Genomic DNA, 19233 nt, shown 5'->3' with positions numbered 1-19233 from the left:
ATGGGACTTCTCGTTCCGATCATACCATTACATGACATTTAGCATCAAAACAGCTATATAGAATTGAGGTAACTTACAAGGCTGCTGGGTTGTCTTTTACACGTCTATCGCTATATGACCATTGCCACATGTATAATCTTCTCTATCGTTCCATTCTCCTGCAGAGAGTTTCTACGTAATGGCGTTACCATGAGTGACACTTCTACGGCTTCGTCTCCCCGTGTATAACGTCGTCCAAGAGTCCATAAAAGCGTCGACATCGGTCCAATTCGACAGTTCTGGGCATGTTGTCTTCACAAGCACGGGGCCCGTGATCTTCCCAATGATTCAGGCGGAGACTGGCAGCAATTCCTGGATCATAGGGAGTGACAGATCAGCTCCCATCGAAACGATTTCACCAGTCCTGCGGCTCCCATCGGCATCCGGTGACGTCCACGTTGTACTGCTCTCCCCTTTATCGGTGTTGCTCACTCTACCCGCAAAGACTCACTCTGACCAGGTCACAATGGGGACGCCACTGTTGCAGAGGGATGTCATTGACGAGTCTCAGTACAACGAGTCCGATCCCAACTCAGACTATTACATGTCGTTCTCGTCTGGATATGGCAAGATTACTACCGTCTCGGATCGATTCAACTACATCATGAATGTACTCTATATCACGATGCCCATTGTATTCGCTACCATCGGGATTATTGGAAACTCGATTGTTATTTACATCATATTTAGACACAAAGACATGCAGACGGTTACGAACTATTTCTTGGCCAACCTCGCCGCTACGGATGTAGCTCTGTTGGCTCTTTGCGCCATACCGTCCGCCATTGCCATTACTGCCGAGATTCCAGTTAGCGTTTGCAAAGGAATCAACTACGTCATGTTTGTAAGTACGGAACCTTGGTTCATGCACGACTCAGCTTGCCAGATCATTTTTAACTCCGTATCTGGCAAGGGTACTTATGGAAATATTACACATTTGGCTTAAAATGCAAACGATGGTTAAGATACAGTACATGCAATGAGAGAGACAGAGGGGCGAGGAGAGAGATATTGATCGAGCAACTTGCATCTCAAAACGAGCTAAAAACAAAGTAAAACAAATGGCCAAACAAATGCCAAAGAAACTAAGAAAAAATGGCTAGTGTCTGTTTCGTTTAGTTAGTTAGTTTGTTCGTTTGTTTGTTTTGTTCTGTTTTGTTTCGTTTTTATAGGCCACATTGTGATGGGAGAAATTTTCGGCTTTGACATTACTAGCGTAATATATCTCATCAAACTTGGATGTCCCTAACCAATTGAAATAAGCCCTATAACTTGGACATGTAGCAGTGCTACTACTGAGCAAGAAGGCTGTAAAGTTAACAGTCAGTCCAAATGCACTGTTTCACGCTAATTCCTCAAAGCCACAGGGTTTGAATACTCCATGTCAACCACTGTGAAGAAATCACCATATTAAAGCTAGATTTAGCACACTCTTTCACACTTATTCTCTCCATGTTATGTCAAAATATCCATGCTAATTCCCGTGGTTTTTACATTATCATGTTTTGTGGAGGGGAATAGGCTTTAAGTGGGCCTACTTTTAAAAGCACAACGTGTATTGAATGTCATGTTTTCGAACTCCAATGTTCATTCATGGTTCTAAAGCCCAGATGGAATAATCAATGAAAGACACTTTTTGGTTCGGTTTTTGATGCAGAGTGGCATTGTCCTATTGTATGTATTTTAAAGGTAACGCTCTAGAAATTTGATAAACAGGGAGTAGGCGTTTCAAACAGACCAACACAACCAATCAAACTCTGAAAAATGGACACCAATCTCGCCAAGTAACAGCAATGACAATAGAAAGTGAAAGGCATTGCATCTGTCGGAAAAGCCCTGAGCTCTTAGGCTACCACTGAAAAAAATAATCAAATGAGAGCCCTTATATTCAGTATTATCACTGTGAAGTCGTGTGCGTATATACAGAAAACTTACTAGTGATCCAGAATGTATGTTTCATCGAACATTGTTTTAACAATCTCTCTTGCAAATCGTTTTCTTCTGTATTTCCTTTTTCGCAAAATTAGGTGACGGTGCAAGCAACATGTCTAACGTTGACTGCGATGACGATAGACCGCTACCATCTGATTGTGCATGCCGTCAAGTCACGGAAAACAAGAACCATCATAAAAACTGTTATTACCAACACCCTCATATGGGCAGGTACGGCTTGTGACAAAATCTTTGCTCTTTGTTTCTTTCTCTCTTTTTTTTTTTTGGAAAAAAATATGTAAAGTCCATACCTTTTGGATATCTGAGGGATATTTTTTTTTTTGTGAATCGTTAAAACCTTGGCAAAATTGGCAAAGTGATTGTATCAAGCTCCAATATGATAAATGCAAAAGAGGGGTCAACAGTAAGTAAGCTTTAGGTGTACATTCGCCATTATTATCATTACATTTTAAAGAATTTCTCAATTTGGTCATCTTCAGTAGCTCTATAACCTATGCGAGCATGGTATCAGACTGTCTCCTCAGTTCGAAATCAAATCTGGATAAATCACTTTATATTTGACCGAATGATATGAAGGTATGGACATAAATGAATGTTTCCTATAGAGGCTCCTGAATTTCTTAAGTGTTCCTTCAAATGCGTAGTCGATCTAAATCACGTATGCATTGCCAAACGCTCAATTTTCATTCGAGAGTAAAGATACTCCATTTAGCTTTACTGTTGATTGAATTCACTGAGCATCAAAAGCTTCACCCGCCCTCCTATTTAAATTTCGACACTAGGGTTAAAAGCATCCACACTTAGAAAGTAGGGAAAGTAAGCCCTTATCAACCTAAAAAAAAAAAATCCTGGTAAATAGTTTGCCCTACTTTATTTTGAAGCAACTGCGTGAAAGCCTATCAACAGATCGATAATGCAATTTTGAAGGAGTCAAGCCGTTTGAGATATGGCTGCAAGCAAATATAAAGGGGATTAGTTTTCAAGTACAATCTGTCAATTCGAAACGCACTATTACCGTGCTGTATAAAAACTCGAAGTTTTGAATGATACTATAAATATTCTACAATACTAAACGATTAATCAGAAGGTAATTAAAATGTTCGATCAAGCTGGAAATTTCAAGTTTTTCAACTAAAATCAACATTCTTTGGACATTCTCTGATTCAAGGGCTGCAACGAATATAAAATTGAACTCAGAACTTTGAACTTTGAACAATTTTTTTGGTCGAGTTATACTAACACAACTTATTCTACGCCGTATGGCATGATCATCAATTTAAAACACTTTATATTCACTATTGTCAACTATCAAATACAATTAAAGCTTGCTCTGAGAAGGGGAGAGGGAACTCATCTTCGAAACCCTATACTCATCGCTTCTTACCAATCAGCACGACTATTATTATTATTATTATTAAATTTTGTCAAACATTTTAAGATCAACATGGATTATAATATGCACAAAAAAAAAACACCTTGCTGTAAATCCTCATTTAGCTGAGTAGGGACACATAGCATTTACTCTTGAAAGAGGGTTCCAAGCTAAGATTTACTCGTCCATATTCACGGGAGTCACGTTTGTATGTTTGCATTCATTGGATAAAATACAAATTGGCTGAAATTGACAAGGCTGAATTGAGTTTCTATTGTTCCCCACAGAACACATTTTACTGTATATCAACCTCTCTCCACAAGAATTGGATATCCTCGACGGACTTCTGTATATTTTTTTTACTGATATGATATGAGTAAATTTCATTCAACTTCTTGTGCCCAGGCACGTAGCATGATTTACCAAGCTTCATCGCCAGCATTCAGGAGTCAGTCCACACGTGACCTACATAGTTGTAGTTGTAAAGTTAAAGGGAAATTCCATTCATAATTTCACATCATGCATTGCATAAATCGACAGGTCCATGTATACATTTGTTTGATTTATTGTGGTCCTTGAGCAGAGAAGCCAATACTTTAAAAATCTGAAACAAATTAGACTGCATAGTGTTGATGGCAAAGGAACCTCACATATTTCAGAAATGCAGCAGTGTAATTCCATTACAATACCGCTTGCTTAACAAGTTCACCTGTGTATAATATATGCATATTATACCTTCTCCTTATGTTCTCCTACCTCGAGCCCCAACTCATGCATTCGTATGGTGAGGCTGCCATGTCATCATCCTTGTTCATTGCAATTTGTTACAAATTTTGAGAACATTCTTCGAAAACATTCTTGTTCCTCATCCCGATCACTATAATTCTGAAACTAATATAGTTGTTCAAATGTAAAAGTCTGAAAATCATCCGGAGGTCTAATTTAATAGCAAGCCCACTCAGGTGTGGCAATGTGGCCTATAGTCTAACAGGAAAGCCACACCGTGACGTCTGAGATTAGAGAAAATAAGTATTTTCTAATCATCGGCAATTAATTTCCAGACATCTGTGCCAGTCGACGAAGACAGCACAGTAAGAATGAAATCATTTTTTGTTTTATTCAAACACTTATGAACATAATACTGATGTGTATAGTTGCGAGTCAAGATTATGTAGGCCTACTGTGTCTGATCATTATTTTGCGTAATACGAGTCAGTAGCGCTAATGACCCGAAGCAGTCAAAACATGAAACGATTTGGCCAAGAGTTATCACCTTGTCAGGCGTATCATTGCTGCAAATTAGCTTGCCTATAATCTCCATCAAGTAGTTAATTTCTCATTTTGTTGTTCGACAGGTTCGTTTATTCTCCAACTGCCAGTGGCCTTCTTCTCCAACATCAACGGATACGGCGTCTGCACCACCGAGTTCGACACCCAAAGCGGTTCCCACGCTTTCCACATCTTCAACACGCTCAGTATGTACATCGTTCCACTGGTTGTGATCCTCATCTGTTACGTAAACATTCTCGTCCAGGTTTGGCGCAAGGCAACCCAGGGCACGGAGAGTGCGCAAGCGCAGGAGCGCTCAATCCGACGAAAGCGCAAGATTACGCGCATGGTTTTCATCATCGTGCTTCTCTTCGCTGTGTGCTGGCTGCCCACTAACGTGTTCCGTCTCTGGCAGGAGTTCGACGAGAACTTCCTCACAAAGGCGAACAACTCATACTTTGACGTCGCAAGTCTGCTTGCAAACTGTCTCATCTACGCGAATTCGTGCGTCAATCCGTTTGTCTACGCCTTCACGACAACGAGCTTTAAGAAGTACTTCAAAAGGCTGTTCGCGTCTTGTTGTCAGTCCTACCAAAGTGCTATGGGATCCGTCAGTACATTCAAACTCTCCAAATTCACGAGAGACGACGAATCAATCTAACACGCTGGTGTATGACAATTTCCTAAAAATCGCCGAACTCCAGAAACACAGCACATAAAGAATAACAAGTTATTCCCGCCATATCTTTTTTTCTTTGTGTCCTTCTTTTTCTCATTTTGACTTAATACAATCCATGTCGCTATGTTTTTGTATAAACAAGACAAACTACCCGGTGTCCTATCTACTCATCAATCGATCTCTTAATTCATTGATTGTTTAACCCAGATAGCAAGCTAGCTATTCTTATGTCCACACTACTTGTAAGTAATTTCTTATCGATACATGTGCACATCCGCCACTATCCCCTTATTAAAGGCTTTTTACGTGTAATATCCATCCGTGAATTTGTCGGCACCAAATCACTTTTCGTTGATGGCGCCCTCTGACATTCTTGTTACCGTGGAATATGGAACGCGCAAGTAACTGGAGTGTGTCGCATAACCATCATGGTGAAATGAGACGTACAAACCCCAGCAGGATTGGCACTCAAAAAAGCAAAATCAATTCAAAAATGGTTGCCTTATTTGAGGTGTTGGTCATATAAGAATGTCGTCTTAATTCTGTATACATAGATATATTATATAAATTGATTAAATTCGCTTGTTGCGACGTCTTCATGAATGACTGACGATTAATCGAGGCACGAACCGAGGAACGTACATCGTAGGATGATCGACCGGCCTTTGAAAAGAAGCCTTGCACAACGCTCAATGACATCGCATCGTCAGTGGTTTGCTCGCGTCAAAAAACTTTGTCTGAGATCTCATGTCGATACGTATTATATTTGATAAAGCACTTTTGTTACTGATAGTCGATGGTGTTCTCTACTTGATGTTCAATTTTCTTTCTTAGCAGCTGATGCGATTCATGTTTTCTCTGTTTCATATCCTGTTAAAAAAGGAGAAGAACGATGAGATGATTGGTTGATAATACAACGAGTACATGTCGGTACTGCAACGTTTTAAACTACATGGCACCAGGGTCTTCGCGTTTCCTCTAAAACATTATCCTATCTTTCAATATATTGGGTGTCAGCGACATTTAGCTCTCAGTGTGAAATTTAATTAGGGTATTAACGCATTCAAAACACAAAGGAACTCGCCTAATTTCAAATCAACGTATGTATACAGCGATGCACTTTGAAGGTTTGGCGTCACATTTTCTGCTCCAGTTTGTATAAGAAATGACAATGACATTACCCTCCTGTTTGTGTATTTGTCACGTGACAGAGTTATAAAGTTCACAAAAGTGGATGGCTTTGTTTCTTTTTTGATAACATTTATGCGCTTCTGAGAGCAGATAGACGCCAGAAATGGAATCAAATATATTTCTATCCGCTTTATTTCCCGACTGAATAGTTTGCAGTATTCGAGCGCTGTGATTTCGAACGGGTGTTGTTGGTAGTTTTAAGCTTGACTGACAGGCCCCATAGGCAAAGCCTTCAGAATATCGCAGAGAGGGGGTAAAATTTGGCTTTCATATGACTAGTTAGTGTGGGCATCCGCAATCTGTGGATAAAGTTGCTGTGGATTCATTATAAGCCATCACTTTAACCAGCACAACTGCTCCCCTCAACACAATCTCTATCAGAAACAGTAGAGGGCAGATAAACGAGTTGTTTGGAGAAGTTATTTCCTTGTGATTTCTTATGTTTTCATATGAAATGAACATAGATATCTGAAACCTTACAGCGTAACCGTCAGAACGTTCTATCCAATTGTTTTTTTTTTCCCATAGGTAAAGATTATATCTATATAAAGATATGACAAAATGTGCATGACTATTAGTCAAATCGCAGGGACATCATCAAATCTACAGACTAGAATGCCTTAACTGTCTTGAAAATAAATGCCCTCGTCATTACTACAAGCCGGCGAAAATGTGACCAAAATTTTTTTGCTAGTCTTTATTTAGATAAATCATGTTCAATATCAAAGTCTAACGCTGTGAAAGACAAGGAAAGGTAATGATCTGTTTTCTTCATCATCCAAGAGATATCGATATCCCCATTTTAAGCTCGTAAACTTGCATGTCAGTGTGGAATGGCAATCGATTCCATCATATGAGCCTGGATGTTTATTCATTCGTTTCTGGTTATGCCATCAGCTTCACCATCATCTCATGAATATGAGAAAGAGAGAAAACCAAAACAACATTAAAAATTCCATCGGGGAACAGAACCCCTTCCTAAAGGCATAAATGTAATAGTTGAGTGAGCTTGGGAAATGGATATATTTCCAGAAAAAAATTGGAAAAAAAACAAAAACAAAAACAGACGAGTATTGGACGATTACGAATAGAGCAGAACCTTGCCTTGCAATCTGTATCAGCATATTCCGTACATAAAAAGAATACAGATGTATCCTTCAGAACCTTGAAAATATTTGTTTGTGTGTGTGTTTTTTGTAATACTTTCTCAAAGATTACTGCTCTCCCGGAATATGCAAAAATGCGTGACAATTATCGTATGGAATCCAAAGGGGGAGGATAAAATGAATGACAGATAGTATCTGGCAAATGCATCAGTACGTAATGTCGGTCAAAATTACTGCGTTTCTGAATCAATGCCAAATTATTTTTGAATGTGACCGAAATCCATCTGTTTCGTGAATAGAGAGACGCAATACAGCTTAGCCCATCAATGTTGCCCAACCTACCATGCGCAACGCTCGCCTTTCGAACCACTGCGCCATCCACATCCGCCAATTAAACTGCGAGACGTCCTCAAGTGTCAAATCTATGGTAATTTGTCGTCAATATCAAAACGCCGTGTAGGGTTTTATCTTAAACCGATGGGTAATTGTGACTTTATGGTAACAACTTACTGCAACAGTTCGTCTGAAAACAGTGACTTCTTCGTATGCGCAAAACATGATAACTCGATATTCTAGGTGAAAGTTTTTAATCTGAAGGTGATTAAAAAGAAATGTTGGCTTATCACAACCAAAAGTATCGAAAAGTGACCCCCCCCCCCCCGATATTTGGAATGTACTATTTGTATTGTTATAAGAAAGCATATGTCTCTTCTAACTGGAATATAATAATTGTAATGTTCTGTGCGTATTTCGGTCTTGAATGCTGTTCTGTTCCCTATTTTTTTTTTTTTTTTTTTTGGTGATAACGACTGCAATTGTTCATTGTCGTCACTATTATCTTATCTATTTTATATCAATAACTGCACTGCCCTTTGGGTGTAACTGGTTGATGCTGAATGGGAATGGGAATGAAAACACACACAAAAAAAAAAACAAACAGTATGCAGGATACACATTGTTTTCTTTATCCATGTTGTATTATAAACTCCACACAAAAGTCTTTGGCCACCTTTGATTTTAGATTCATTTAAGACGTGAAAAACCTATTGTCAAAATTCATTATTCCTCACTGAATTGATAAATCAGTTGACGATTTTATTTCAGGATCTTATCACTCGATAGAGAAGCTTAAAAAACAACACATGTTTTTTGTGGGTTTTTGTTTTTGTTTTTGAAGAGGCATATGGGTGGGTGAGGTCATTTGTATTCATACCAGTGTTAAAGTGCAACAAGCGGGACCCTGTTTTTTCCACTTCTTTTTTTTCTCTGTCTACCCCTCCCCTCTCTCTCTCTCTCTCTCTCTTCTATGTTTTATCTGTCTATCTGTCTATGCCTATCTCACTATCTGTCTTTGTAAGTATTTTGGATTTTCTTTTTCACGTTTTTTAGTTCAAGTTTAATCACTTCATGGATTATTCTACAAGGCTTTGCCATTCTTTGGACGTCAAGCTGAATTGTGTTGATTATGAATGGTCGTTTTGTAATGTATTATACTGTGCAATTTCACTGGAAATTATATTTACACAAACAGTATTGTACACCATTATCTTCATGGTCATTTCTCTTGATTCTGCGTATTGAAATATGTTTTGTGGGATACGTGTGTAGGAGAAATCTGATTTGAGCGACTGTGCAACGTGCCTGCTGAGCCATGTGACCAGTATGAACATTTTTCAAACATAGCCCCATCAGTATTTTTTTTTTTTTAGTTGTAGTAGTAGGAAAATCTCACATACAAAGCTTTAGTTAAAACCATCGATGGCCCTTCGGCAAGACTTTGTTTACACACTCCCATTATAATCTCGAAGTCTCTGCCTGTCATGCCTTCATCCTCCATATGATCTTGTCTTCATTTTCTTATTTTCATTATACTTTTTTTTTTGGAGGGGGGGGGGGGGGGCAAAAGTCCCAACATGTCGGTCACAGTGCGACTAGCACGCCTGTCTGGAAGCGTTCACATCACTCGGTCGTCTGTCGAGTTTGGACGCTCCAGATGAAAACGTGTTTAGCTCCAGAGATGTAAACATTTTGCAAAATGCTAATGGAGCGAGCGAACATGTGCCAGATAACTGGGACAGACCGTGAGATGAGAGGCAATGTGTCGGTGAATTCTGCAGGCACTGGCGGTACCCCCATCACGACTCTTATGCATCAGAAAGGGCTTTTAGGGGTATCTATGGAAAACGGAGTGAAAAAGCCACACCCACAATATGAACCGGATATCTGAATCTCAATTTCACATGACCGTTATTCGGACAAGCTGCACTGCCGTACGATTCCGTACAAGTCATGGAAACTACAACACCTTCGTGCTATAACCAGAAGCTATTCAAAGTGTTATCCGTTATCATGGTGGTTCATTATAATTATTAGATAATTTTTCCCACATCTATCTATCCATTCATCTTTTTACTTATAATGTATAATATGCAGAGGAAGGGAAAGATACATGTAGGCCTACATACTATATCAAGAGAGACGTAGAGGGAGTGAGTGTGTGTGTGTGTGTGTGTGTGTGTGTGTGTTTGTGTGTGTTTGTTTGTGCGTGCGTTTGTGTATGGTGATTTATTAGCGTTGATGACGTGAACAGAGCAACAACTCCATTATCATCCATTTGATAAGATTCCTGAAAACGATGGGGAGAGGGGAGATACTTGTACCATTGACTTTTTGACTCCCCCCCCCCCCCCCCCCCAGTAATCACAGAGCGACCCCCAAGTCCACAAAGATTATTGCTGCCCAAAACATTGAATTTACTCCGCTTTCAGATTAGAGTACTTGTCAAAGTACACCTTCAAGAGAAACCCAGGATGTAAAAATAAAAGTCTAATCTTATTCCCTGAGAGTCAGCGTAATTCTCCTCACCAATTGTTTGATTTCTGTTTTTTCAAGTATGCAGAAAAAAAATGACATTCCATTTCTCCTAGTTTTATTCAGGAGATGGTGATAATGCAGTTGCATCGTCCTCATCAATCCTCATCATTGTGGTGAGTAATTTACCTAGGGCGTGGCTTTGGTGTTTGCTGAAGAACGCTGAATACAATTGACGTCTTGTCCTTTTTCAATAGGATCATCTACTGCCAGCAGAAATCATTCCGTAATTGGGAAAACTAACGATTTGACACATATTCGGGGCAGCCTGGTGGGGGAAAACAAGTCAGGAAAAAGAAATCATGGCGTGTGCTGTGGAGATGACATAATGTGTGACATAATAAAGCATTTGAATATGCGATGGAGGCATCATATACGTGTGTGTGTGTGTATATATATAAATATATAATATATATATATATATCGATGTTGATGATAATGCAAACCATTTTTATTGTTGTTATTATCATTATTAAGTCATATGAAAATGGCCCACTTGACGAATAGCAATTAATGTGAAGAGGGAAGCAACGTTGAACACGAACACAGTTGACGTATAGAACACAAATAGTATATGTAAATCCATGTTGGTTTGGGGAAAACCATTTCACTTTATCTACATCGACACTTACTCTTTCTTTATAAATAAAAAAAAATATCAGTGAAACAGAATTGTCTGCGTCTTGAGACCTTTACCATCAAGAAAATCATCACTCAATCATTAATGAGAACAGTTTGTAACAGTTGTAATAGTAACATACTTCATTCTTCTTCGCCTCCTTTTTGTTCTTGTTCTTGTCCTTGTTCTTGTTCTTCTTGTAGAAGTTAAATATTTTTTGGAGATAATGGGATTTTTGTAAGTAATTTGCAGTCTCATACCCTTTCAGGTCACGACCTTAATTTAGTCGGATTAGCTAATTTCAAGACATTACTATATGACGCAATTAATCTCCAAGCGCTTCTTCACATTTGCTCTGTAACAATAACAAACTGCATACCTTGAACGCATCAGGTGAAATTCTTGACTTAAGAGAATAAGACACTAAATGAGCGTCATTCTTCCTTCAAACAGACCGGCTTGGTTGATGTGTACGTTAAAATGCGAAGAAACGGGAACAAAGTTCCAAGCTGGTGTTGAAATTGCACTTGACCATCGCTTTCCCCCTGTTCACAAGTGGAAACAAGCCGTGGCATGTTTACCATAGCTCTCCATGAGTTGATCTTGCCAGAAGCGAGGCGTGTAAGGAAGGTGAAAAGACTATCGGGGATTGCATCTGAAATGAGACAGAGAAACAGCGAATAGATCGTCCCTTGTTTCTGTCACTGGAGATAGCGTGTAACACGTGCTCATCGACCGCATTAACTGATGGTCTATCCTTTCGCCATGGACGTTTAATGAGGCTCCCACCACCGTGGTATTTCGCCTGTTTGTGCTGGAGTATTATTGGCTTCGTGTGACAACTGCGATGACAATGCCAATGAATTGACAATGGCAATGGCAATAATGTTACTCTTGAACAGCCCCACCTGCAGGATCGAAAGATAACACACACATAAGTACTCTTCAATGTATGTCAAACATTGGAAATGAAAGTAATTACATATCATTATAATGTATAGTACATTATAATCAAAATAATAATTAAAAAAGGACGGGGAAAATCTCTGCAACGTGTGCACATTGCACCAACAGATTTCACTATAGCATCTTGACGTGATGACATGACAGAATCGTGATAACTGCATAAAAAGTCTTTCACTTCGAGACTTGGAAAGCGTTGAGATTTGTAAAACATTTGGTCGAGAAAAGTAATATGAATCATTGAAAACCTGCTCCTGAGCAGAACTTACACGTTTAAAGAAGAAATTTATAGAAAATAATATCATATAAATTGACTGTTTTCCATCATTTAATGTTATTTTGATTAATTTCCGACATAAACATGCAATAAAGTTGTCTCTGCTTTGAATATAAGAATCTTTATTTTTACCAAATTTGAGCACTGGAAAAAGTTTGATGCGGCTACGAAAAGTGCCAAATCTGCGACGTCACTAAAATAATGTGTATGCAACCCAGTGGGATTTACGTATCTACAGGCAAACTGTGAGCACTTTTCAGGAAATTGGTGTGTAATTTGTTGTCAATCTAGAATAAATCGTCCGCCAAAACTAAATATTCACGTCGTGAAATTTTTTGTTTGTTTGTGTTCATTGGAATCATTTTTTACACCCATAGATTTACGGAAAAACACAGTTTTAAAAGCTCAAAACTTATCGTCAGCTCAAGATTCACGATTGCCGTGATCAGCTGTTCCTTCGTACAGCCACAATTTGCTGTTATTATTGACACACCAAATCGATCATTGTGGGGGAAATGCGTATAGCTGAGGTAATCTTACATGCTCATGAAGGATGATAACTAAGTCAAAGAGCTGTAATTGATTGGAAATCATTTTTACACCCATAAATTTACGGAAATACGACGTTTGAAAAGCACAAACCTACCGTAATCAGCTCAAGATTCGCGATTGCCGTTATGAGGTGTACGCACAACAGTACCAGCAGCAGAATCGGCAGTGAAGAGGTATTCCTTGATGCCGTGATTTCAGCTTGATTCTTCTTCGAAATGGCATGATGAAGGTTTGTTAGATAAATGTGACCTTCTTTTTCTCTTGTGTGTTGGTTTAAATTCTAATTTCTACCTCAACTTGCTAAAAAAAACAGTCTAACAAAGCGGGAAACTGCAACATTTCCGTGCTGAGCAGCAGTCACGATACACGTGTTGCATGCAAGCAGGCACCGCTGCTGCAGCGATCCCCATAGTATAACACGTAGGTTGCTTGTAAACGGTAAAGGGGGTCCTCGGCGCAGTTGACCAATCGTGAACACGTATTTCGATCACGTGTCTTGGTAAGCAACAAGGCTGTTTACGCGTCTGGGAGACGATTTGCATAAACTTACGCATGTTTCAGACGAATTTATGAATGAAAGTGAGCAGCATGACATCATGCCATGACCATATTTGGAATAAGCAGAGGTAGAGCTTTCTGTAGGTACCAAATGTGTCAGGGTTCAACGCAGAATATCTAAGACACGATCGCCAAAAGAACAGTCATTTTCGCCGTAAGCGAAGGCGGTTTGGTCTTTAGACGTAAGATTTTGGCCAACTGTTGAGATTGACATCCCACTTTTCTCTTGAAAATTCCACATTTTGTAGGTTTTATTTCGAAATGTTGTTGATATCAATCAGAAACTAGAAAATTCCCCCTACAACGCGATACCAAAATGTCAATTTGGTCCCTGAGGTAGGTCATTTTTTGACCTTTTTCGGGCTGTAGCGCGAAATCACATTTGCTGAGAAGTTTAGGGTTTTGCCAGAGCGGGTCTCATATAGCCGTACGGCAAATCAGCTCATACACATTTGGTGACGTCGCTCAAATCCGATATTTCTTGTAGCGAACGGAGCTACGTGGTCATGGAAATTGGGTGTTTTTTTCAATCTCAAAAAACAGTTTGGGGGTAAAGTTACATCGTCTAAAAGATATCCAGTTTTGTTAACTAGCTTCTTAGCTTTCCGTAGATATCAAACTTGTCATATTTCTAGATTCTCTATAAATTTCTGCTTTAAAGTGAAGATCAAACCGGCCATATCCTACATGTGACACAATTACATGTACAACAATGACATGCGGGGTCGGAGAGATAACGTACTTCGGTTACAGGTAAGCTATTATGTTCACATCTTCATCTGCATAGAGGTAGCCATTCATCTAACCTAGTTTAATCAAAGACACCGGACAAACAAAAGCTACCTCAAAAAAGGACGAAATGCAGTATAATGTATATCATGAAAGTAATTACCGTAAAATGCGCAAGCAGGCCTACATTGTATACGTATATTCGCGTATATGTGCCAGTGTGTTATCAGAGCTGTATAAGTCCACATCACATTCCAAACACAGCCGCTACTTTAATAAACATTGCATGAAATGAAAGTCAAAACATTAAAATGATAACAAAAAGCCCTTCAATGAAAACATAGGCCTACATTTCTTACCATTTTTTTTAGTAAAGTAGAAACCAATACCTTTTATCTCTTGCCTTTTTAGAAAAGTAAAACAATATTCTGAAATTCAAACTGTGTTTCAGCTATTAATACCATCATGGCATTGCCAATAGATCCGTAGCACATGTAATCCATGTCAACTTCCCACCTCCTTCGTCTCCATCTAAACTTCCAAACTATTTTTTTTTCTTTCTGTTAGTATTGTGTTTACCTGGACGCTGGCTTTATTATCATTTCAGTTGAACGTCTTTGGAAATAGAGTTATAGGTCACATTGATATGCCATTAGGCACAGCTTCAGGCATTGAAAAGTTATTAGTACCAAGCTGACAAGAACAGTAAACGCAAACATGAATCCTATGCACTACACCATAATGCCCTGAAAGTACTTTGAAATAACTATGAGATTTCCGCCGGTTTGTTTCCTAATCCCAAGATTTCCCCTTCAAAGAACATGAATACCCCTTTATCATTCGCAGATTAGTAGTTGGTTGCATTATTTATGAATTGATACACATTTGCCTCTTGTGTCCTATTTTCCTTGAAGTTAACACATGTTGTAAAGAAGGCATATTATTATCTGGATAAGTCCTTATCCTTAAAGTTGTGTGTTACGAGTATTTGCATATGCCCGTATGTTTTTTTGCTTTTTAGGAGACTTATGATTGATGATAAAAACAAAACAAAACCAACACAAACACTGAGCTTACAGTTCGGTTTTGAAGAACTTCACTTTGCCCTGGCGCTTTTTTTTCCCGTTCACCAGGTTCTTGTGACAACAACCAAATTCCCTGCTCGTTAGAAGGTAATGTAGATGAAACTATCTATGCATTCGAATCTCATCACCTCAGACAGGAAATAAAACAATAAGGAAAATACTTTGTCATAATTTTGTCAGGATCAAATCCTTTCAGTTGCTCCATCCTGAGTATTTACGTCTCCACAATTTATTCGAATATCACACATTGATGATATCATCAAATCAGTTTATCATTTCCTATCTTATCTTTAGGGGGTATCCACATGGTGGAATATAATCAATACGTAAATCAGAGTACTGCAATCAATTATCAGCAGTAATTCGAATCTCAATGGAATCGCATTTTCTTTGCTCAATTTTCCAATAATAGATTATAGTCATTTCTGCTCAGTTTCCTTCTGTTTGCGTTTGTTACATACTTAAAACGCTCCATCACTTCGGTGATCCCTCGCATTTACCCCCAAGATGAATTATCCTTGGGTTTATGTCAGGTTTAAGCGTGTTCGTGTTGTCGCACACATACACACTGTTATAGCTTCTGACCTTTCGAGCATTGATAATTAAGAATTTCTAGGACGAACACTAGGGCTTTCTATAGCTCAGTCGGTAGAGCACCGGGCTAGCACTGCTCCGGACGTCTCGGGCTCGAATCTCGATGGAATCCCATATTCTTTGCTCATTTTTCCACTAATAAGTAATCCTAAATAGTTACGAAAAACCAAATGAACATGTAGGTCATGCTAAAATGATCATGGTGCAAATTCAAGTTCTGAACGCATATCATGACAGTCCCCTGACTTTGATAATCATCTCAAAGCAGTAGTTCTATCAGTCAGAACATTCTAAACTAGGAATTTTACTGAGGTATCGTGATACTGAAAGTCAAGTCTGAACTAATTGTGTTCCTCGGTTGGCGTCAGGGAAAACTGTCAGGGCAATGGATAGTTTCATAATTGCAACGTTTGTCGAGAAAATCTTATATACTGTTTGCAACCAATATCAAGCGAAAACACAGTAATAAAAATCACAGAGTTCCATTTACTTGTGACGCTTCATTTCCTTGAGATATGGGATTGTTTGCTTGATTGTTTGACTTTGTTTCAGAGTGCTTTAACAATATCTATGGGCTGTATTAGGTTTCGATCAGTTTATGCGATTGCAAACTGCTCCGTTTCACAGTGTTTATTTGATATATTATCCTACAGATATAGTTTCCTTAATTACTAAAGATGCGAACCAATGTCTTCTTATACTCCAAGCAGAAACCCTATACTGTGACATGAGTATTAGTGTGATAGTGTGTGTGTGTGTGTGTGTGTGTGTGTGGGGGGGGGGTAGGTGTGATTTACACTATTGCACAGAAAGAAAGACAGACATCAAACTAGATGCATTAACTTACAGCTCTCTAATATTTTATTTGACTATTCAAGCTGAAATATACACAATATTATTGTGGAATGATAGAGTAATTTCAAATATTCTATCATTCTTTGAAGATTGTGAGAGCTAATGTGATATATCAAAAAGAAGCTCTACTTTCTACTTTCAATATCCAAACGCCGCGTTTATGTCAACTTTCAATCTGTTTGACTTCCTTGAATTTGATTTTTTGTTGTTTACGTCAAATATCAGATTTACGCAAAATAAGCGATATGTGTAGCTTATATATACATATATATATATATATATATATATATAATTATATATATACATCACCTTTGTTTCTTGATCACACAATTACCACTGGCTTCGGTAATATATGTATATATATATATTTATACATACATACATATATATACATATATATACATATATATATATATATATATATATATAAAGCTATTTTGATACTGAGTGGTAGCAATGTCAGTTTCGATGTATTTATATTCAAGTGAACTAAAATCTGACTTAGAGAGTGTAATATTATACAAATAATGAACGGGATAGAGTGCGTTAGTGGAGATGTAGCGCACTCGAGGGTATTTACAATTGTGAAACATGCACGAGACGAAGCCGAGTGCATGTTGCACTACATTGTAAATACCCGAGAGTGAGCTGCATCTCCACTATTAAACGCCACGAAATAATCCTGTGCATTATTTGTTTTATAAAATGGGTCGAAAACTAACAGCATTTTCACGTACCTTTGTGGGTCAATACCAGTCAGCTACATGTAGCACTCGCTCAAGAGTCAAGATGTCCGAAGATGTTCGTCCCAAACATTTACGCACGTCGCACTCGGAAATCCCGCACAAATAAAGTACTGTACGTATAAGAGTATACGTACGCCACACATGTTATACACACAAGAAATGCTGGCCGGCAGCCCGAACTAGAAGTTGTTTACAGGATTGACAGCGCGTATAGTAGCGCGCGACGCACTTGTAACAACTGATTGAGTGCGCACTGCTAGTGTAAACATTGTGACGTCAGGCCGTGCATGTTAGTGAGAAATTAATGCACGCACACGTGACTCATTTCAGCGCTTCCAATTGGCTACATTCTTGAACCCATTTTATAAACTGTCATAACGCTTCCCTGTACCAATGGTATTCTCAAACAGTATACTTTCACAAATTGTATCTTTTCAATATTCTTCTTTTTTAAAAGAATTATAAGAATGAGAAATTCAGAACGGTATATAATATTATAAGATAAAGAAAAATATGTATATCACCTAGAGATAAGGTATAGTTTTCCAAGATACACCAATAGTATTTTTATCAATGATTTGTATTTTAAGTCAAGTTGTACATGTAGCTAACGTTGCATTGTTTTAGTCTTCCATTCCGCCTTACCATTTTCATATTTTGACGATCATATGATTTTGGACGGAGGATGGATGAAAATTGATTTAAAAAGACTGAGTGTACACGTTGGCTCATGGTGGAAACCTCAAAACCATGGTCATACTTGAATATTTGTTTTCACTACAAAAAAAAAGAAGAAAAAGGAAAAGAAAGGAACAAAGTAGTTTGAAATGGCATCATCACAGTTTGCATTCATATGCTACCTAGAAACTGCAACTCGGTAATCCTGTGTGCAGATATCGAGCCCCTTTGAGACTCATTTCAGAAGTCAGTAGCTCCATTTTCAGAGCTGAGCACGCTGCGCTGTGCTCGCATCACGACAAAGTGTCCGCACGTAGTGTAACAAGCTACCGCAGCGATAAATAATGAAGCCTGCCCCGGGTCACTTGGGAGAGAGTTTGCAGAGGGTTATAAAATGACGCAGGCGTGTAATCACGATCATATTATATGCAATTAAATCTATTCCACGCTTGATATCTGCCTCAAAGACGGAGGGGTGTATAGTATTACACTTTATTTTGGCCTTTTGGACTTTGGGGGACGATGAATGATGAATTACCGTTGTGTTGCTATTGCTTCCTTTCGTGTGTGTTTTTTTTTTTTCGTTTTGTTTTGTTCGAAGGCGTCGTCCCGTATCAAACGCTAACGACATCGTACACTGGATAGCCACAAAGCCTGGATGGCATCCGAGTACGTGGACGGGGTGACTCCAGTGAAGGTGGGGGAAAGGTTGAAAAATGAGGGATAATCATTGATCTCGTTATGAGGGCAAAGAATGTGAAGAGCAAAGTAAGATGAGGGAAGGACCAACTAAACAAGAGAGTGGAGTAGACGATAAGAGAGATGGAGAGAGATCAGAACAGGCTTATGCGCATGTGCACAAGTATATTAAAACTCGTACACTCTTCCACACGCACACACACAATCGCACACGCACGCACACACACACACACACACACACACACACACACACACAGCCTTACGATCACATACACAAGCACGCACACACATGCCCAAGGAGGGAAATTACAGAGAGGTACACGATGTCCCGCTCAGATGTGCTTACTACACACTCTCCTCCAATTCACTCGGTTTTCCAGTTCAGGTGCTGAAAGCTG

The 19233-nt window shown here is 38.8% G+C and overlaps 1 protein-coding gene across 1 annotated transcript; it reads left to right on the top strand.

Moving 5' to 3' along the window:
• Positions 1 to 322: 322 nt before the first annotated feature.
• LOC139740052 (G-protein coupled receptor 54-like) lies at positions 323 to 5294 on the top strand. The gene is made up of 3 exons (XM_071650644.1): positions 323 to 883; positions 2067 to 2202; positions 4720 to 5294. The coding sequence occupies exons 1-3, from the start codon at positions 323 to 325 to the stop codon at positions 5292 to 5294; spliced, it is 1272 nt and encodes a 423-aa protein (XP_071506745.1).
• The last annotated feature ends 13939 nt before the right edge of the window (positions 5295 to 19233 follow it).

Source organism: Diadema antillarum, unplaced genomic scaffold (genome assembly GCF_040938485.1).
Source record: "Diadema antillarum isolate AM-2024a unplaced genomic scaffold, OU_Dant_1.0 seq00000829_RagTag, whole genome shotgun sequence".
NCBI lineage: Eukaryota > Metazoa > Echinodermata > Echinoidea > Diadematoida > Diadematidae > Diadema > Diadema antillarum.
The sequence above is the reverse complement of the archived record's forward strand: the minus strand, read 5'-3'. Positions and strand labels throughout refer to the sequence as shown.

Excerpts from the sequence above, each read along its gene's own strand:
- LOC139740052 (XM_071650644.1), top strand. The coding sequence starts at position 323 with ATGATTCAGGCGGAGACTGGCAGCAATTCCTGGATCATAGGGAGTGAC. Across the intron at positions 884-2,066 it reads GAATCAACTACGTCATGTTT|GTGACGGTGCAAGCAACATG; the intron begins GTAAGTACGGAA and ends TCGCAAAATTAG. Across the intron at positions 2,203-4,719 it reads CAACACCCTCATATGGGCAG|GTTCGTTTATTCTCCAACTG; the intron begins GTACGGCTTGTG and ends GTTGTTCGACAG.